Source organism: Vipera berus (assembly GCF_964194415.1).
Source record: "Vipera berus genome assembly, chromosome: 2".
NCBI lineage: Eukaryota > Metazoa > Chordata > Lepidosauria > Squamata > Viperidae > Vipera > Vipera berus.
Window position 1 is genome coordinate 102,528,156 of NC_138203.1, and position 22,556 is coordinate 102,550,711.

Below are 22,556 nucleotides of genomic sequence, written 5' to 3' on the forward strand. Positions count from 1 at the left end.
GAGGGGTGACATGATAGCAGTGATCCAATATCTCAGGGGCTGCCACAAAGAAGAGGGAGCCAAGCTATTCTCCAAAGCACCTGAAGGCAGGACAAGAAGCAATGGATGGAAACTAGTCAAGGAGAGAAGCAACCTAGAACTAAGGAGAAACTTCCTGACAGTTAGAACAATTAACCAGTGGAACAACCTGCCTCCAGAAGTGGTGAATGCTCCAACACTGGAAGTTTTTAAGAAGAGACTGGACAGCCATTTGTCTGAAATGGTATAGGTTTTCCTGCCTTAGCAGGGGGTTGGACTAGATGACCTCCAAGGTCCCTTCCAACTTATTATTATTATTATTATTATTATTATTATTATTATTATTATTATTATTGTTGTTGTTGTTGTTGTTGTTGTTGTTGTTGTTGTTGTTTTGTTGTTGTTGTTGTTGTTGTTATTATTATTATTATTGTTTAATCCACTTGCAGTTTTATGTTTACATGTTTGATGACAAACAGCCTTATGTTTATAAGTGACAGTTTTCCTACTAAGTACCTGCATGTCATAAGCATTTGAATTAAAATTACCATATTAAAATCAAATCTGATGTTTTTTAATTTTTATTTGGTGTGCGCTGGAAGAGGGGTAGTCTTATACAGCGAGTATAGCCCAAACCCTATAATTTAACAGGAAATGTAGGGGGTCGTCTTATACGCCCAGTCGTCTTATACGCCGGAAAATACGGTATTTGATGGATTAATTTGAATTTCAAAAATCAAACAATATTTTAAAACCTTTGTCTTCTAACAATCTTGGAATGCTACCCTATCAAGAATTGAAGATGATAATTTTCTAGATCCAGAAAACCGAACATCCCAGAATCACTCCATCCTGCTAGGATTGAGTCACAGTTGCTTACTCCCCACCAGATCTTCACACTCTCCAGGGACTGGGTAAGATTCTTCCAGGTTCCAGCTCTTTGAAGCTGAACAATTCCCACCCTCTCAACAATCTACCCCCAAAAGGCAAGATTGGAAGTTGGATGGAAGTTGTCCAATATGGTGAGGTCCAAGGATGGCCTCGTGAGAAAGGGAGTCTTTAGAACATTTAATAAATTCTGTCCATATGACAAATCACAACATCTTAAGGATCTATTGATACCTCAGATCCTAAAGGAAATAATTTGGATATTTTCCAGTTAAATTTATAATCTGAATATTTTTGAAACTGTTGAAACTACTCACTTCAAATTAGGCAATGATGTAAAAAATTATCCAGTATCAGCAGAATATCATTAGAAAATAAAAAAAAAAGTTATAGAGTCCAGCATTGTAATTCCAATGATATTTCAAGAATGATTTACAATAATTGCTAATGGTTCAAGAATCAAAGCAAGCAAGTGGATAACCTTGAAAGGTGCCACTCTGTTACTTATTTGGTTCAGAAATTAAATGATTTATTATTCTTGCTATTGGTTGCAAGTAACACAATCTATTTAATTAGAGAAGGTAGGAGACCGTATCTAGACATAACTCACTCTAATCAAATAATTTGAACTATAACTAAAGTGTTTCAAACATCCAAAGATGCTAGTTTAGCACAATCAATCTTGGATTATTATATCAAAAATATCTAAACTAAATTTTTTAATTGGAAACTTTGTCAAGTAAAGAAGAAGAAAACATAATCCAGACTAAAATAGGTTCTGTGAGAAGAGGGGGAAAAAGGATACTCTCTTTTTATAGGATGATGTAGCTATCAAGTATCCTTTAATTTAAATTCTTACGTGTAAGCTTGCATCAAATTTGATTATAAATACATTGAAAATATATAACAAGGTTTAGATCTTCAGCTACAATTAAATGGCCAAAAGACATGGTATCCATTTTTGAAAACTTTAACTTGCTTCAAGATTATTTTTCTAGGATCATGCAAATTTGCCATAGGAATGTGACAACCAAGTTATCTACCAACCCTCTCCAAAAGGGGGAAAAACAAATAAACCATTCATTGTATTATGGAAGCATAACTGGCATTGAACCCAGCATCTGCTCACCTTGGGGGTGGGGAGATTACCTCATAGTTGCTGTGCAAAGGGATGGCAGAGATTGGTGGGGGGACCTTCAATGTCTTCAGAAAAGAAGACAAGAAAAAACAATTTTGGCAAAACTGTATGTTGGATCAAACTGTTTTCTTAAAGGGACCACAGATCCATGAAGATTTGGAACCTGTGATTCTTGAGCTTCAGAAAATCCACATGCTTTCTTGAAAAGCAAGTCTCAGACGGTCAGTTTTGCAAACTTAATGAGAGGAGCAACACTTTCTGCAACATTTAACTCAAGTGCCTCTGAGATCTCTACATCAGGTCTTTTCAACCAGTGGTACAGGTACCACCTGTGTTACATTGGCACCTGGCAGGTGGTACGCAACCATCCTAGAAAAGTGGTAGCGGGGATGAGCTGAACCGATGGCAGCACCGCACAAGCCTGAGCGAGAGAGGGCTGGAGCTGCAGGCCTGTCAGGGCTCAGCGGAAGCACCAGGATCAGTGCCAGGTTCCAGCTGGAGCTCAGCACTGATCCTGTTACTTCTGAGCCCAGAAGAAGCACCAATCAGCTGGAATGTTGCAGCATCTCCAGGGTCTTGTGATTTACATTCAGATGCTTGGCAACTGATTCACATTTATGACGCTCACAGTGTCCTAGGGTCATGTGAAGTGACCAAACCCTGCTGCAACCACCCAGCAGACAGGGGGGAATAAAAACCAAACACCCCCACCCCACCCCACCCCCGCTGCCAATCCTCAACAGAAATGCTCACAACAATGAAAACCTCGGACAGGAGGAAGAGCGCTGCCGGGTGGGCAGGCAGGTGTCTTGCTTGGCTGTGGCTTGGGGGGCACTTTTTTAAGTGCCACTGTAACTTTGAACAGTCACTAAGCGAACTGTTGTAAGTTGAGGACTAGCTGTACTTCATCACTTTTTTCCTTTTTGGGGGGAGGGTCATCAAGTTTTTGACATCTTGCTAGACGATTGGTAGTACTCAGATGTTGCCATACCCTAAAAGTGGTACAATGGGTGAAAAGGTTGAAAAGCCCTGCTCTACATCACAATCTGAAGAAAGCATAAGAGATTCTTGTAGGCATTATTCTAAACCTGGGGTCCTCAACAACTTTTAAGACTTGTGGACTTCAACTCCCAGAATTCCTCAGCCAGCTTTGAGGAATTTTGGGAGTTGAAGTCCACAAGTCTTAAAGTTGCCAAGGTTGAGGACCCCTGTTCTAAACAATTGGGCAAGGGATTTGAGCCTTCTATATCACAAGGTAAATAAATTATTTTTCAAAAGCCTATACTGTATCTTATATTTTTTATAATCTCTCTCTTATTTGGATCAATACTGTTTGCATACATTTGAATTTTAGATTTAGTTCTTTTTATTCTTGACTCATAGTGTACTATGATCAGATCCTGGAATCTAAGACTCAAGTTTTAGTTCAGAGTGTTGCCATTTTTCCCCACAGGGTAGTTTTATAATTTAGTCAATTAGTTTTAAGTATTTAGATTTTTTTTCATATTCTACAGGTAGTGTTTCTAGAATGAACCATTTTATTTCTATTAGTCATCTAATTTAATTTATTTTTATTAGTCATCTAATTTGAGTCTTGTAACATTTCTATATACATTATATAAAATTGCTGGTCAGTGACTGTAAAAAAATGTAGAAAAAAGAAAAATTGTCCTGAATATGACCCACTAAATCTATTTTATCTAAGATGGGCCTAGGATTTTGATCAATTAGGTGACTATCAAATTTCCTTTCAGGAGGGCTAAAGCACTGAACTATGCTAGAGAAACTTGTGAGGATAAATAAATAGCTGGACCATACGTTAGCAACTTCCTTGTTTGGTAACCATTTGCAGTTATGACAGTGATGAAAAAGTAACTTTGTGATCCTCCCATTTATGACTTCCACAGATCTGTTAAGTAATGGAGAGGTGAAGTAAATTCATAACCACCACTTTGCTTAATGAACATATTGTCAGTCTCAACTGTAGTTGCTAAACAAGAACTACTCGTAGAGGCCTCTCCAGACCACACACACTTCTTTAAAAAGGGCAGAACTGAGAAGAGAACTTGCAGAGAGAACTTGTGCATATCCTCTTCTGTTTTTCTGGTTTTCCCCCATGAATGAATTAAAAGCATTAAACTAAATTAACATGGTTCTCTGCATCATACATGCAGAAAACTGTACTCAAATCATTTTTACTGATTGACTTTATTTCATAATTACCTGTTCTGGAAAACTAAAGTTTGGATGGATAGATCTCGGTTGAGCAAGGGTCAAAATCCGTTGAGAAGCTTTGCAACAAAGTGCTGAGGAGCAGACACGCCACTCAGGGGAACTTCGTGGCCTGTAGATGAACAGAAGAAGGGCAACTACAATTTTTGTTTCCTACTAGCCGTGTTCAGGATGCTAAAGAGGTCTCAGATCTGATTTATATTCTTCTACCAACCATTGTTTTTGCAGATAGGGTAAATATGACTTTCTTTGAACTGAAATAATCCAAGTTTGGTCGGGAAGCTCTTGCTGTGGTTTTTTAACACATGGGCAGTCCATTTCCCAACTGAGAGAACTACCTCTTCCCACATCCTAGGACCAAGTTCACTTATCACAGAGCAGTTTCAGGAAGCTTCACTCCCAGACTCCCCTGCCTACAGAAGTTCAAAGGTCTCTGAAGCTTTCATTGGGTATACTTTAGAACATGGGTGTCCAACTTTTTGGCTAGCCTGGGCTGCACTGTGAAAAGAGATTGTCTTGAACCGCCTATAAAATTTATAATATAGTTAATATATATAAATATTGCTAAAAATCACACAATGTTAAAAGTTTACAATCTTGTGGGGCCACATTACTAGCCATCCAAGGCCATATCTGGCTAGCGGGCCACAGACTGGACACACTTACATTAGAATTTATGTTCCTTTACTCTCTCCCTTCACCAACTGTAATTCTATGCTGGTATGAGCATGGCAATCCAACAAAATTGCAAAATATAATACTGCCAGTGTGCCCTCTCTGAAGGCTGCAGTTTTAGTATCATGATAGGACTAGCCATGGTGGATGGAAGTTTGGAAAAGAAATATCAGAATAAGCATTACTGAATGTGTGTGATCCAGCTAGTGATGTCATACATAATTCTTTTCAATTTATCAATGCTAATTAACTAAATAATTGGAATGGGTCTAAATCAATTTCTTTTGGCCATTTTATAGATTGTAATAGACTACATTCATTTTGGCCATTTTATAGATTGTAATAGACTACATTCAAATTATATACTCAAATTCATTTCCAGGACTGTATGTGCAAATCTAATCAAATACCTCTCTGGCATTCTATTAACGTGAACACACTTTCTTCTCTTCAGCATGTAAAACTGCTTTTGTTGGTATTATTTCTTACTGATCTCATTCTCGAGTATTTAAAATTAAAACATGTGACGTGTTGTAAATATTGTAGTTACTTCAGAGCACATTCCTGTGAAGTTAAATTTTGTCTGATAATAATTTACACAGTTTTCAGTCATTGAATGTATCTTTTTACTAAGCATTAGTAAACAATGTCAAAGGCTGCAGTTTCCTTCTTGATGTGGCCAAGAACATATTGGCTTGCATGGCATTTTTTAGAGATCTGCAGTTTGCCTGGACATGCTTGTGGTATAATGTGGCTAAAAAGTGTCAAAATACCAGGTATCCTCACAGTTAGCTTTAACTGTCTAGCGGTATTGTCACAATATATTTATTTATATTGCATATCTTTTTTTTCTTGATCACCAGCCCGGAAAGCAATTGTATTCTTCAACATATCACCATCATTTTCATGCACATCTCTGAAACTCTCCTTCCAACATTCCTTCACTTCAATTTCATCCAAATCATCAATTTTATTGTTAATTCAAGGTTCTTTGTTTAGCCCTTATCACGGACTTCCAATTTTTTAGAAAAAAATATATATCAAAATGACTGTATTTTCATTGCTTTGTTCATCTTAAACTGTTCTTGGGTTCTCTTTGACCCCATTCTTTGCAACTGTCTTTTTTCTCTCTGCATACGTCATACAATTACTTTCTGTAACCCTTATTTTTTACAGCAATCATTCTTTTATATTATCTTCACAGAGGTGTGCTGGCTCATATGGGTTCATGGGAGCTGATTGTTAAATTTGCAAACCAGTTGAGAGTAGAGCTGAGCCACCATACCTAGCAATTTCAAAAAAAAAATCATTCACATTCAGTTTTGGGACCCTCTGTAACTTTTTCTCTCTCCTTTCATTTCATTCCCACCTATCCACTCATGTTGCCTAATAGATTTTTTTTCCTCCTTAATGATCTTAATTCAGATTTTCATAAAAATCATCTATGGTTCTTCCAATATCACCCTCTCCATAGACCCATTCATGAAGAGATAGTGACAAATAGATAATAATAGGAGAAACACAACTGAAGCACAACCTTTCCAGCTAATTACGTGACTTCTTCCCATTTAGACTTTCTCCAGATGGAAAACTGGCTGCCCTCTGTATATTAAGGAAATGTGTACCTGGAATTTCCCACATGTTATTTCCAGGAGCAAATTATTGGTGTCATATGTGACTATGTAATTCTGCGAGAAAATGTGGAGATTCTGCAGATATCTAACATCTGATGAAATATTTAATTTAGCTTTATTCATACTCTTGACCACCTGTCAAAGAATATGCACACCAAATGAAGACAGTACAGAGAGTAAGAGCAACAAGTACTTGCACGAATAAAAAGAGTTTTAAAGAATGCAAAGTTCACAAAATCACATTAAACAGACATTATATGTAGACCCTCCCAGTCTCGATCTAGCCTGTTGCTTAGCCAGACTGTCTATAGAGAGGTTGTTAAAGAGCCTTGGTGGAGCAGTGGGCTAATGCCTCCTTAAGTAACACCAGCTGCCTGCAATTAGTGCAGGTTCGCATCCCACCAGGCTCAAGGTTGACTCAGCCTTCCATCCTTCCAAGGTAGGTAAAATGAGGACCCAGATTGTTGGGGGCAATTAAGCTGACTTTGTAATAATGCCGCTTGGGGTGTGTGTGAAAGCCCTAATAAGCAGGCATATACATAGAATGAAGGCTACTGCTAAGCTTGTAAGTCGCCCTGAGTCTTTGGAGAAGGGCGGGATATAAATGGAATTTTTAAAAAAAAGTGTACAAGTAGTCCTTGACAAACATTCATTCATTTACTGATCGTTTGAAGTTACAATGGCACTGAAAAAAGTGACTTATGACCGTTTTTCACACTTAACAACAGTTGCAGCATCGCCAACAGTCATATGGTCAAAATATAGCTGCTTGGCAACCGGCATGTATTTATGACAATGACACCGTCCCAGGGTCACGTAATCACCATTTGTCACCTTCCCAGCTGCCCTTCTGGCAAGAAAAGTCAAAGAGGGAAGTCAGATTTGCTTAATGACTGCATGATTCACTTAACAATTGCAGTGATTTGCGTAACAACTATGGCAAAAAGATGTAAAATGGGGCAAAGGTCACTTAACAACTGTCTTGCTTAGCTACAGAAATTTTGGGCTCTATTGTGATTGTAAGTCAAGTATAAACTGTAAACGCTATTAACTATATTAAAGAGATGAATCGGGCAGAAATTTGCTGGATCGTATTTGTTAAAGATTTTTTTTTTTAAAGACTGGAACTGTTACTGACCAAACCCTGACCTCAGGAATATGGAGAGCTGAACTGATTCTATATTAGAATATCAGCCTATTTTACAAAGGCTTTCTTGCCTAAATTTCTACACTGAAAATCCCACTGGCCTGTGGCAATTAGAAAAACTCATTAGTGTTAGAGCCTCACCTTAGTTTCAGATAAGTTGCAGAAATTGGCCTAGGTTCTGCTAGCTTCAGCAATCGCTTCGTGGGCATTGCAGAATACACTGTTGAAGAACGTTTCCAAATCTCTGACATTTGACCACAGCTGTACAGGAAGAGGGACCTATAGAAAAACCACAAGGGTAAGTGAAATAGTAGAAACAGGATAAGTCTAAAGTAGAAAGGCCATTCTATGTTCTTCTTTGCTCTACTGCTTCCAGTCACTTCAACTGCAACTTCAATTACTCAAGGTCATAATGATGCTATTGCTATCTATAATAGTTTAGCTTCTTATATCCCTTTTGGATGTATTAGAAAGAAGCAATGATAATTTCTTTCCTTAAATTAAAAAGAACATTTTTTTAAAATTAAATGTTTTTCACCAACCTGTTTATGCTGTGCTTTAATTACAGGTGTTGTAGGAGAGATGACCAGGCTGAGCCGGAGGCAGGAGTCAAACATGTCATCAGTCATGAGTACCTTCGTGCCCATCGGAGATCTAAATCCAGCCCACCTTGAATTTTTTTGACTCTTATCTACCGCCAAGTTGTTTTGTCCGTTAGTAGTTTAAATTAATGTCAAACACCAGGGAAATCAGAAGATCCAGGCAGTTCAAATAGTTATAAAGATTTATTGCAAGAATAAGTAAAGCTCTCTACAAGAATCTGAACTACAAACGCCAAAACAAATTGGAGGTAGAGAAGAGTCAAAGGAATTCAAGGTTGACTGGACTTTGATCTCTTTTGTGGGCACAGAAGGGACCTGTTGTGTTCGGATCGACGACACACACACAGCGAGGAATGCAGTAGTAATGTTTATTGATACACGTGGAGTCAACTGGGGATCCCCGTCCGGGTGGCTCAATATATGTCCAGCAGCCGCTGGACGCTAGCTAACCCCCGGCCGGGAATCTCCCACCACAGGAAACAACACCCAACCCAGGCTCGTGGATTTCCCGCTGGTGGGAAACCACTCCCCTACTAATCTACCTATACAACAGGACCCATGACTGATGATGCGTTTGACTCCTCCCTTGGACTCAGCCTGGTCATCTCCTACAGATGTGCTGTTTGTCTACCTTTTATTTAATCATCCTGAAGCTTGAATTTGGGCTTAATATTTGGTTCATTTTTATGCTATTCTACAGAATTGTAAGTGACACGGTGGCTCAGTGGATTAGGACGCTGAGCTTGTCGATCAGAAGATCGGCAGTTTGGCGGGTCGAATCCCAAGTGCCGCGTAGCAGAGTGAGCGCCTGTTAATCGTCCCAGCTTCTGCCAACCTAGCAGTTTGAAAGCACGTAAAAAATGCAAGTAGAAAAATAGGGACCACTACGGTGGGAAGGTAACAGCGTTCTGTGTGCCTTTGGCATCTAGTCATGCCAGCCACATGACCACGGAGACGTCCTTGGACAAGCGCTGGCTCTTCGGCTTTGAAACGGAGATGAGCACCGGCCCCTAGAGTTGGAAACGACTAGCACGCATGTGCGGGGGAACCTTTAACCTTTTTACAGAATTGTGGCAAGCACTTTTCCATGCCTATACATACATACACTTACATTTCCTATCTCTGCCCCCTAGTGTAAATAGGAGATTTAGAAGAAAGTTCAGGACAAAGTAAATCAGTTTATTAATTTCACAAGCTGTGCTTAAATCATTTCAAGAATTGTTCCATTATTGCTACATGTACTGGTACTCGAAAGTGTTCAGTGTCAGACTTGGGATTCAATTTAAAGCATCCAGCCATTCCAGAATAAACAGATGCTTATTCGATGAGTCAATCTTGCTGGCGCTGGCAGTCAAGACAAATGTTACACCCTTTTTGTGAACAATAAACTTTACTATTATGGTCTGAAGCTACTCTGCACCCTTTTCATTTATCCTTTTTGGTATCAAAACTGTATTTCATACTGAGCAAATTCATTATTATTAATCAAAACTATTATTTTCTCAACTTTTTGCATTTGGCAGTTGAAACTACAATGTAGGAGATATTAATTAGATTCTACATCATATTAATATTTTTAACAATATCTACACTTGTGAGTGACAATGGTTCTTAAGTCCTCCCCCCACCCCACCCAAGGAATGTTAGGATTTCAATTTCAAATAGGTTTGTTTCTTTAAATTAGAAGTGCTTATGTATCCTGAAAAAAATAATGCTGGTTTGAGCACAAAAGCAATGTCTGGAGCATCTGCTTAGAGGCAAACACAGTATTTATTGAATGAAAGCAACAGTAAGCAAAGCAACATCTCCAATACCCAGACAAAACAATGTACAGTAGTGGGCACCAAATGACGGCTTGATCCCAATGATTTTAGTGTGAGAGAGGTTATTTCATGCTTAAGTAGTTCACTCCCTGAACTACTTAATGGGACTTCAGCACTAAACTCGTCTATTTATTGAAACCTGAGTAAGGATAGGGAGGAAGAGGGAGATCTTTCAGAAATCTGCCAACCAAATTTGAGATTTGCCATGGAGCTTCGCAATAGTACTCCACCCTCTGCACTGCATAAGGCCCTCAATAACTTGAATCAGGTCCATATATGGGCAATCTGTTTACCAGTTGGTGAGGTTGCTGCTTCCCAAGTCCTCTTCCAAATGCCCAGCATTTCCCTCTGCCAATCCTTCAATTTAAGTATCATGCTCAAGATGCAGTACTGGGCTGGCAAAAAAAAAAAGCAGCATGCTAATTGCCATTTCCTATATAGATAGTGGGCATCTGTTAGTTGAGAAATATCACCTTCTGTATCCAACTTAGTATATTAAAGTGTTGAAAGAATGATTAACTCATCATTCTGGGTTCCTAACGAAAAAAATAGTCACCTAGTAGTTCTAACTTTTTATTGAACCGCTTTATCCTTCTACTAAGACATTTTAATCAAGGACTTTTTCCTCTAGGAAGTAGAAAAGTGGAATCCTTGGTGCTCTCTGAGCTCCATTGCTTTCTTGCAGACATTTTAGGCAACATCTTAGTACTACTAACATAAAGACATTACCTAGTTAAGTAATGAAACATCTGCAAGAAAACAATCAAGCTCAGAGAGCACCAAGGACTCCACATTTCAACCCTGAACAAAAATTTTCTTCTATAAGTAGAAAAATATTCCTTTTGTATGTGGGATATTTTTTTCTAAAACTACAAATTGATATAGTCTTTCTTGGAATCCAAATAGTTTTTTCAAACAATCTCTGCTGCTTGGCAGTAAACACTGGATTTCTGGTCCTTTCCTGATGACTTCCTCTCCTGGCTATTACATGTCCTGGTTAGATCTTAAAATGGTTCTGCATAAGTTCGCCACCTTTTGTAGAATCTTAGGAGTACTTAGGTAATATTGTCTTCTGTTTGTTAATAGTATTGTGTTTTTTTTCACTGTTTCGCCCCATTCTTTTTCTTTCCTGTTTTCTATACACCAAAGAACTCCATTATGGAGAGAAAAAAATGTAATTAATACATATTGATACTTGATCCACTGATTGCCCAATGAGCAGGAGACAGTAGAACCAAAGAGTAGGAAAAGTAGCAGCTGACTTTAGCTCTGCTAGATGGGACATAGAAGGCAAAATGACTATTCTTAAATATTTGACTTTTGTGTCAAATATTTAACCATTCCATATCAAAAGCTGCATTTGAGGAACTTTCCTCAGACAAAACCTGGTCCACACTAAACCAAAGTTAACATTTCCTGGATTTCAAAAGAAATTTGCTATATACTGACTTCTGTTTTGCTATTGTGGCTGCTGCGGCTGTCGGAAGGCAAGCTCTATCTTCCGCATTTGATTTTGCACTGCTGGGGAACCCTGGAAAGGGTTGAAAGTCACCCTGTAGGGGCGACAAGCAAGGAGGAGATCCCCACTTGATCACGGGAGGGCAGTAGCCCTTCCACTTGATCCGGGGCAGCCCTCCAAACTGGCAGATGAAAGACCGGCCATAGAAATATGGCCTGTCACTAGGCTGCAGACAGCCGAAGTCAAATTTACCACCAGGCACTTCTAAAGCAGCGTAGATGAGACTGGGTGAGATCTGAACCTCTCTTCAATCCTAACTATCTGTTTTACCTGTGTAAGCTGCCCAAAGTATTTTCCCCCCTGTGGAGAGAGCGAAGGGAAATCCTATCCCACCCTCTAACAGCAGTGGTGACTGACTATCCAGGGGAATTTAAAACGTTGAAAGAATAACCTTATTTTAACTGGATTTATATGTTTCTAAAATTTGGGAACCAAAAGATTTCTTATCCTTATTGAAGATTTGGGTTTTTACTTACAAAAAAGAAGTAAAATTGGAAAAAGAATTATAAAAAATTTGGATTTAAAAAATCTTAAACAGCATTGGTGACATCCTGTGGCTAAATCTGATACTACAACCTGTTATTGTCTAAAAGAGACTTGGCTTGAAGTGCAGACTACAGATAAGACTCCTTTAACCTTGGCAGTATAAGCTGTGAGAAGCTCAGCTGTGTTCTATAACCAGTGCAAAAAAATATTTTCATCCCGATTGTAAAGCTTTTAATTTAATATACCACCAAGAGAATATGGATGAACATCAGGAACAGATTCTTTCTATGTTGAAAGCAATTCATGAAACTATTCTTACAGCTTCTGATGAAATAAGATGCTAGAGAAAAGAACATGATGTCAGCCTAGATATTCAAACCCTAACTTTGACTACAATTAAAGAATCAATTATACAGAACACAATAGAAGAAGTGGAACAATCAAACACTATGATAGAGAATTCAATGGACCAATAAACACAGTTAATGTTAAACCCACAAAAGGGACTGATAACACTGAAAATGGAAAAGACTTTTTATATAAACCAGAAGAAATCTGAAGAGCAAGAAGAAGAACAGACCGAAGAGAAGATAAACATTCCAGGACAACTATGGGAAGATAGAATAATAGATGATTTGTTAGTCCTTGCAAAAGAATGGCGATTGGATGGTCTCTTTTATTTCAAATAATATATACAATAACAGAGGGAGATCTATTTGATGATTTAAAAGGACGGACATAGAAGGCGAGTTGGCAAAGAAAGCAAGCTAGATAAGGCTGAAGAAAATTGGGGTTTGGATTTATTAGTGAGGATGTTATGTCATTAAAATAGAATGTACTCAAACAGACAAGACGTGTACTTTGAATATTAGATTATGCTATGAATTGAGATAAAGAAAACTTTGGTCATTTAAAACTTGGAAGTATAAATATCAAATGTTAAATTTGAATATTGATGGGAAATTAAAAATTGGAGAAAAAAATAAATAGGACATTGATTGTCTATAAAGATTGAATGTAAAAGTAATTAAAATAACTGTATTAGTTTAAATATGATATAGTAGATATTAAGAGAAAAAGAGAGGATTTGATGTTGAAATAAGGGAAATTTTGGTCATTAAATTTAAGATATTTGGAAATTAGTAGAAAATAAGAACGTTATACTGTATTATCAACTAGATGATGTAAGATGGTGACAAATAGAATATATTCAAATAGGACATATATCTTGAACATTACATTTTGTGATGAATTGTGGTAAAGGAAACTTTGGTTACCTAAAACTTTGAAATTATAAATATTAAATGTTAAATTTAAATATTGATGGGAAGCTAAAAATTGGGAAAAACTGGATATTGATTGTCTATAAAGATAGAATGTGAAAACAATTAGCATATGTATAAGCTAAAAAGTATTGATAAATGTAACAATGTTATTTTTACTTAATTGATATAATAAGAATTGTATTAGCTTATACATGAGACAGTAAATACTAAGGGAAAAAGAGAGGAAATATTTAATGTGGTAGTTTGAGATTTGTACTAAAGACACTTGTATGTTATTGAATTATTGATTAATCCAGCTGCCACGTTGCTTTTTAAATACTTAAATGTAAAACTAGAAAAATCAATAAAACTTTAAAAAAAATTGCTATATATTACAGGTAGTTACTGTTTAAGAAATTTGATTTAAAAAATTAATCAAGACAGAGAGAGAAACAAAAAAGGACAGACATAAAAGCAAACCTCTTCTGTTTATCAACTGTTTCCCTTGGCCTTGCCAGAGTTAGGATTCTTGAGCTGGGCTGTCTCAGCAAAGTCCTTGAGGAGAGGGGCCATATTGGCTCTTGATTTCCCCAGATTAACTTGCTGTTATGAATACAAAATGCAAGTACCAGTCAAAATGAGTATACAACCACATACCCTAGTAATATATAAATATTATTTTTATTATATGAGAACCAGTTTGGTGTGGTGGTTAAGGCATTAAGGTAGAAACCAAGAAAGTGTGAGTTCTAATCTTGTGCCTTAGACCAGGGCTTTTTAACCTTTTCACCCATTGTACCACTTTTCAACATCTGAGTACCACCAGTTGCCTAGCAAGGTGTCAAAAACCTGATGACCCCCCAAAAAAGGAAAAAAGTGATGAAGTACAGGTAGTCCTCGACTTACAACAGTTCGCTTAGTGACTGTTCGAAGTTACAATGGTACTGAAAAAAGTGTCCCCCAAGCCACAGCTGAGCAAGACACCTGCCTGCCCACCTGGTGACGCTCTTCCTCCTGTCCAAGGTTTTCATTGTTGTATTTCTGTTGAGGATTGACAGCAGGGGTGAGGTGGGGTGTCTTTGGTTTTTATTCCCTCCCCCATCTTCTGGGTGGTTGCAACAGGTTTTGGTCACTTCGCATGACCCTGGGACACTGTGACTGTCATAAATATGAATCAGTTGTCAAGCATCTGAATGTACTTACAACATACACTGGAATATGTCAATTGTTCTGATCACTCACCTAAACACACTGTAAAGACCACAGGTTGTCCATGATTTAGGACCACAATTGGACCAGAATTTCTGTTGCTAAGCAATGCAGTTGTAATGCCTCATGCCCAATTTTACAGCCTTTTTTGCCATGGTTGTTAATTAATCACTGAAGTTGTTAAGTAAATCATGAAATCATTAAGTGAATCCATCTTTCCTTAATGACATTTCTGACAATTTTCTTTTAATGGTGATCACATGACCCCCAGGATGCCACAACCATCACAAACACATGCTGGTTGCCAAGCAGCCAAATTTTGACCATGTGACCATGGGAATGTTGCAGTACTGGTAGTCGTAAATGTGAGGACCAGTTATAAGTCAGTTTTTTCAGTACCACTGTTACTTTTGATTAGTTGCTAAACAGAAGGTTGTAATCTGTCATGTATATCTGTATCTATACCTGTATATCTGTATCTATATCTAACTCACCGATGAAAATTCCATACATCTTTGGTTGGCTTTGGTTTTGCAAGCTCTTGTAACCTGGAAAATACAATTTTTAAAACATTACTTGGTGACCGAGTGGAAGGTCAATTCTCTAAAATTTTACAATCGGACAAACCTTCCCAGTTCTACTGAGCAACTTCCAACTATGCATTGCATCTAATTATATCAAGTGCAAAGGCCAAAGCTACATCCCTCCAAATCTTTAACTTCCATTACTACTGAATCTGCTCTGGGAGCACTGAGATATGCATATTTGACAAGGAGATTATGCATTATTATTGCAAGGTCATTTGAAACAAAAACCCAGGTAATACATTTAGCTGATTACATTTAATCTCCAATTGTATTTTGCCATGTATAAAACTTGCTTCTAGGCAAAAGCTTCATTGAGAGGCACTGATGCATTGGGGTGATAGGCCTTCAGTTCAGGCTGAGACTTGTTCAAGGACAAACATTCTTTGCCAGTGAAACACCACCCTCAAGTTCATAATGATGTTTTCTTAACAGAGAGGACCTTGAGAAAAACTGCCATGGAAGGAGGAAGAATCTTTCTCACAGGCAGTGACAGAGACTGTGAGAGAGACAGAAAGATCTTCCTCCTTCAGCCATTAGCAACACAGGCAATAAATTAAGGCATGTGATGGCTAGTGGCTAAGGATGTCTCTCTGTTGACATAACAGCTCAGAGATATGCAATTGTGTCAGAAGAATTTATCTCAGGTCTAGCAAAGCTTGTAGTTCCAGATTGCATATTAAATAGAGTGTACAATGCGGAACACCTCCAGTGCATGAAGGAATGGGATTTTTTGCTGACAGTTAGGGCTCATTTGGACACCCACATTCTATCTAGAGTCAACATTATACTGTAGTGCAGGGGTGTTAAACTCAATTTCATTGAGGGCCGCATCAGCATTGTGGTTGCCCTCAGGGGGCCGGGTGGGCGTGGCCAGGATGGGCGTGGCCAACTGGGTGGGTGTGGCCAGCTCTACATCGTTCGCATCAAGGGTGCCTATGGGGGCCTGGGCAGGAGTGGGACAGATCTGAGGGTCTCTGGCAGAAGGAGGGTCTCTGGGCCAAGGCAGTGGGGGCCGTTCCCTCACTGTTTCCAGGATGGCTTCACGAGCCACATGAAACCACTTTGTGGGCCGGATCTGGCCCCCGGGCCTTGTGTTTGACATGTCTGCTGTAGTGGCTTCAATGTACTTTGCCCAGGCGGACTGTTATTATCAGTCCTAATGGACGATCACTTGACTATCAGCCAGCAGTGTGCAGCAGCAGCCAAACAAGCTAATACAATCCTGGGTTGTATAAACAGAGGCATAAAATCAAGATCACGCAAAGTATTAGTACTGCTTTATAAAACCCTAGTGACTCCACACCTGGAATACTGCAACCAATTTTGGTCACCATACTACAAAAAAGATGTTGAGACCTTGTAAAAAGTTCAGAGAAGAGCAACTAAAAAGATCCAAGGCCTGGAGACTAAAACCTATGAAGAAGGGCTGCAGGACTTAGGTTTGGGTAGTCTAAAGAAAAGAAGAAATAGGGGAGACATGATAGCAGTATCCCAGTATTTGAGAGGCTGCCACAAAGAAGAGGGGGTCAAATTATTCTCCAAAGCACCAGAGGGCAGGACAAGAAACAATGGTTGGAAATTGACCAAAGAGAGAAGCAACCTGGAATTAAGGAGAAAGTTCCTAACAGTGAAGACAATTAACCAGTAGAACAGCTTGCTTTCAGAAATTGTGGGTGCTCCATCACTGGTTTTTAAGAAGAGACTGGACAGTCACTTGTCTGAGATGTATAGGTTCTCCTACTTGAGCAGGGGGCTAGACTAGAAGACCTCCAAGGTCCCTTCCAGCTCTATTGTATTCTAAAATTCTAAATGGAATGGGACAACTTGCCGCAGCCAACTTGCCGCAGCCAACTCACCATGACCAGCTACCACAGCCAACTTGCTGTGGCCTACTTGCTGCAGGACAACTCATCACGGCCAACTCGTTGTGGGATAACTTGCTGTGGGACAATTTAACAATTCTATTTAATTATTTAAAATAAATATTTTTTTAAAAAAATTGCAGTTCACATTTCATTTGGTCCCTCCTTTTGCATCCTTTCTTTAATGATTCTGTTCCACTATTTCTTTGATACCAGTGTAACTCTTGTCCTGCAGCAAGTTAGCTGTGGCGAGTTGTCCTGCAGTGAATTGGCAGTGGCAAGCTGGCCGTGGCAAGTTGGCTATGGTAAATTGTCATAGACCCGTGATTACACTCAAGCTAAAAGGCTAACCCTGCAATATTGCAGTCTTACAAATTTTAATTTGGGATAGTTTCAGATCAGCCACTGTTGGGTTCCCTGTTGCCCTTTCTTCTCCCACCCAGCATCACTTCCAGGTGGGAAAAATAACCATCACTTGTTGTACAAAATGTGTGGTAGGACAGAATTTAGGGGCCTCTGGGTACCACCTCCCAGAGTGGTCAGTTAATTTTTAATTTTTCTCCCCAAACACATAACCATTTCCTTTGCGATCGACTATCCTATGTAGAGAAGAAAAAAGGGCAGGATCCGAAAATGTAACTATCGTTTACCACTCAAGTGCAATTCCACCCACTAAACTGACTAGAACAAAATACTAAACTAGAATCATCACTCTAAACCTAGATAAACTAGAAAAACCTTCTAGTTTTCTTATGTGCAACAATTTAACTGTAATCACCTATGCAATTAAGGTTAAGTCTAAGTCTAATTTTATGTCAAACAGGTACTGTCAACATTCTGACACTCCCTTTGCTTTGACTAATACTGTGAAACCTTCCTTATACAAATTATATGGCTGTTACATCCCGAACAACGATTAATATTAAAATGGATAGTATTTCTTTGTCCCTGACTCTTCTGTGTAATCTCCCTGCCCCATGCGCATAAAGGAGCAGTAAATATGGATAAGTTGACAAAAGAAGAAAGTCGGCAGCTCTCTTCAGTTCTGCTTCTGCTACATATGCATAATTAATTTAAGACTGATTGACATCTATGAGCATTGTGTGGAGGAAGAAAAAATTGTGAAGTCATCATCAACCTCCTGAGCCCATATAAATGTCATCACTTTATATACTAGGGGCAAAGCATATGTTTGCTGGTGTCATTATATTTTAGTACTTTCCTCATTTTTAATTTATTTTCATAGAATCAAGATAGTCTGCAGGCCAGCTGCTGCAGAAAGATGGCAAATAATAATCATGCATACTGGAAGACTCACTGGTTATCAGAGAAGACAAGATAAATGCATTCAGTTTTTTTCCTCACAACTGATCATGAGAAAAGGCAAGATAATTCCCCCCCCTTCTAGAATCCCTTCACTTCTTCAAACTCACTTCTGCAGACTTTCTGAACCAAATATTGGGGAGGAGATCAGTTTTGTAAACTGAAGTCTGAATGTGTCACTTCGGATATCACTCTGCAATTCCTGAATGTATTTTAAGTACGGTAACTATTCAAGAGATGGGAGCTTGATGGTTTTATCTTACCTTTCATTTGAATAAAACCCATAGCTAGTAGCTGCAAAAGAAACAGAAAGGAACGAATGAATCTGAAAATGTCCACATTCCATGATTAATTATATATTGTAAGTAATTCAGTAATAATAATAATAATTTTATTTGTATACCGCCCTTCTCCCGAAGGACTCAGGGCGGTGAACAGGGCAAACATATAAAAATACAAAGATACAAAAGTTAAAAAAGAATTAACACAATGCCCAAGCTAAAACAATAAATAGATATATTAAAAACAACAATAAAATCCCAACCCATCCCCCATCAGGCCAGGCCGGCTTGTTCGAACAAGTGAGTCTTCAGATCGCGTCGGAAGGAGCGAAGGTCAGGAGCCATCCGGAGCTCAACCGGCAACCGATTCCATAAATTCAGGGCACCCACAGAGAAGGACCTCCCCCTGGGGGCCACCAGACGACATTCTCTGAACGGTGGCACCCTGAGGAGGCCCTCTCTGTGGGAACGCACAGGGTGGAGGGAAGTTGATGCCGGCAGCAGGTGATCCCTAAGGTACTCCCTAAGGTTTGGGAGTGGGAAATAAGTCAGCAAGATGGCACATGGAGACCCATAATACAATCCCCACTCCTCTGTGTGATGTTGCCAAAATGGCCACCAGGAACTGCAGTCCTGGCAATGAAAATTCCTATTGATAAAAGTGCTAATAGGGCTCATAAGAATGCCATGGATTACAGCAAAAAATGTGGCTTTGCTTAACTATACAGTCTTATAAATGTTTAGAACTTAGCCAGCATGGAAATTCTGAGCTTTTTGAGGTCCAAAGGACACAACTAGGTCTGCTTACATTAAACATCCAAGAGACATGTAGCATCCTGAATGCTAATATATTCTTGCATAAGCCATCGTAACTAATACTATCATTTGCTTTTAAGGTATCAAAAAGACTTGTTTTGTGTTGCAAATACTAGCATGATTCCCATATTCAGCACCTTAAACAGGATATGTTTTATAATTTATAATGAAAAAAATAGTATATTATCCTCTATGGCAGTAGTTTCCAAACTTTTCTATGGCCCACACCCTTAGGAAATGTTTGCTAATGTTCACACCGTGTACAAAAGTAATTGTGACTCATGACTCATCACAAAGGAACACAAGCCACTCTTTGTTGTATGCCCTGAAATTCTATCCTGCACACCCTGGGAGTGGAGCACCCCAGATTGGGAACCCCTGCTCTGTGGATTCATATATATATCCCTGAGAAGTGCCAGCAACCTATTCCATATAATACGCCCTTTATACAACTTTTCTGGTATAGTTAATAGTTCGATAATTTATTTGTTGGGCTGTCTACATGATTGTATTTGTTTGTAACACTGGCTGATAATTGAAATATAATAATAATCCCAAAATATCTGGCGCATCACTTGAGGATCATTAGCATTGGCAAAATCAGAATCAGTCAATTGCAAAAGGCAGCTTTACTTAGAACAATGAACATCCTGAGATGATACCATTAACACCATCAAATAACAACATCTGCGTGTTCCAGGCGCTTAGAAAGGACTTGGTCTCTGGATAAAAATGCCAAATCTAATCAAAACTATAGTAATATATTCTGGGATGCTAGGAATTAGGATTATCTTAAACTTTCAGGTATCTCAAGGGTTTTGCTCAACGAATGATATTATTTTTCTTCTGGTTTTTACTGTTTTTGTTCTAATAGTTTTGTAATGAACTGTAGTTTACAAAACTTTATGCCTTTTAATAAAATTTGTTAAGTCAGAAAGGGTGCTACCAATCTCTGAGTTTTTGGCTACCATAAAACTATTTTCCTATATTGTTTCTGAAATGTGAAGCCCAATAAATTCATTTTCTAAAGGGTTTTCTGGATGGCTGCCCCACAAGGGGATGGTGGGGGTGGGAAACTATTTTATTTAGTAAATTACCAGTTGGGGGTTAAGTGGCAAGATCAGTTCCATGTGAAATATAAATTCTACCTATCACAGGAATAAAAAAAATAAATAGTACATGGGTATAAATAAAAGAAGTAAACAGACTAGCCATTATCTCTAAAATTCAAAAGACAAGACTTGTTGCACAGAACTATTAACACTGCTTCTGGCCTTCCTAAGTTCCCAAAGAGTAAAAAAAATATAAGTAACTGAGCATTACATGGATTGATAAGCAAATTATTAATGGGATTTTCACAAAGTTACAAAATTGGGTTTTTTTTAAGTGCAGCATTAAATACATTTGTTGCACCCAATTTGTAAACAATGAGAAATGACAGCTACGCTCAAATGGTAAAATGAAAGATGACCTCCATAAAATCCATCCAGCTGTGCATCCCTTGCGGTGGAATCATTACAATCTTACTGTCTTTAAACAAAGAAAAAAAAATTGAACGATCCCTCCTCCTGCGAGACGGATCTGTTTAGTCAGGAGAGTGATTATAACTTGCCCTTCAAGCCCTTTTTTCTTAAATCAAGTCAAAAAAAATAGTATTTTTGCTTTCCCCTCCTGCGGAAATCCATTCTGAGCATTAACTGGATCCCATTCTGCGTGGTGTCATAATTGCAATGCACAATAGAGGGCAGGTTCTACCCGGAAAGACGGCGGCACTTTAGTTTAGAGACGGTGTTGTTCCCTTTACTGACCCGATCGTGGCTCGACCATCCTGCTTCTCCGATCTCACGCCACAGCTTGCAATTGTAGAAAAGCGGGTGCTCCGGAGCGCACCTTGCGTTCTTCTTTGTTTCCGTCGCCACGGCAACCTGAGGAATCACTGCTCCCTCCGTTTGTTTCTCTTTCTGTGAACTTACTCTCTGTGCCGCGGGAGGGCGCGTAGGATCTGCAGGTATTATTCTCAACAGTGCAAATAGTCCAGTCACTTCGGCTGGGCCTTCGATTTAATTCAGGGGTCTTCAAACTCGGCCCTTTTATGACTCATGGACTTCAACTCCCAGCATTCCTCAGCCAGGTACGCTGGCTGAGGAATTCTGGGAGTTGAAGTCCATGAGTCATAAAAGGGCCGAGTTTGAAGACCCCTGAAATTTTAATTGCTTTTCTGTGCAAGAGGGTTCCATACAATTATTCACACTGCTTTCCTTCCCTTTGTTACTATATCCAACATGAATATTCACTATCCGTCTGTTTTCAGTGCTCTGTTTCTAAACCCCAGCAGCTTTAAGCCATATGGACTTCAACTCCCAGAATTCCTCAGTCAATATGCAACCTGGGGAACTCTAGGAGTTGAAATTCACATGACTTAAAAGTTGCTGGAATTGAGAAACGCTGCTCTAAACTGAAAGCCAAAAAAAAAAAGGAAATCAAACGTTTGTGCATTTGTCTTAGTAAAATAAGCGATAATTGCAGGGAACATGGTACAGTACTTTTATGTCAGTAAAATGCACGATTAAAGAAAAAACATGCTGGTTTAATAAAAAGAAAAGAAAATTTTAACATTCCAGCAGAAAACATTTCTAGAAAAGTTTGGTACGGTTTTTATTCTTACAAAAAAATAAAAAAATTTAACCTTGTTTTAAAAACAAAACCAGCATTTGTTACATTTTCTTGCCAATGTCAATATAACCTGGCACTAATACTACCACCAAATATTTCTTAAAAGAGAAAGAATTTTATTGCATTGATGAAAGTACCTCTATGCTGAAAATTGCAACAATACTGAGTGGGATTAGATCACAGGAGCTATCAGGCTTCTCCAGGCAAAGCCATCAAGTTATGAAAAATAATGTCACATAGAGCATAACCTACCAACACCTTCCTCCACTGTTTCACAGGAAACCTTTCCCAGCAATTGTCCTTACCCTCAAGTCATAGGGTCACATTTTTACACTGAAATATCCAGGCTTGTTGTCTTATACAGAAAACTGTATGGAG

The 22,556-nt window shown here is 38.6% G+C and overlaps 1 protein-coding gene across 1 annotated transcript in view; it reads right to left on the reverse strand.

Moving 5' to 3' along the window:
• SPMAP2L (sperm microtubule associated protein 2 like) overlaps positions 1-21,888 on the reverse strand; it is a 37,255-nt gene extending 15,367 nt beyond the window's left edge. The window contains exons 1-6 of the mRNA XM_081319792.1: positions 21,314-21,888; positions 18,672-18,702; positions 15,131-15,184; positions 13,908-14,030; positions 7,874-8,011; positions 4,268-4,388 (exon numbers count right to left, since the gene is read on the reverse strand). Coding sequence (XP_081175918.1) covers positions 4,268-4,388; positions 7,874-8,011; positions 13,908-14,030; positions 15,131-15,184; positions 18,672-18,702; positions 21,314-21,332 — 486 coding nt within the window. The 5' untranslated portion in view covers positions 21,333-21,888. The remainder of the gene's footprint in view (positions 1-4,267; positions 4,389-7,873; positions 8,012-13,907; positions 14,031-15,130; positions 15,185-18,671; positions 18,703-21,313) is intronic.
• Between the last annotated feature and the right edge of the window lie 668 nt (positions 21,889-22,556).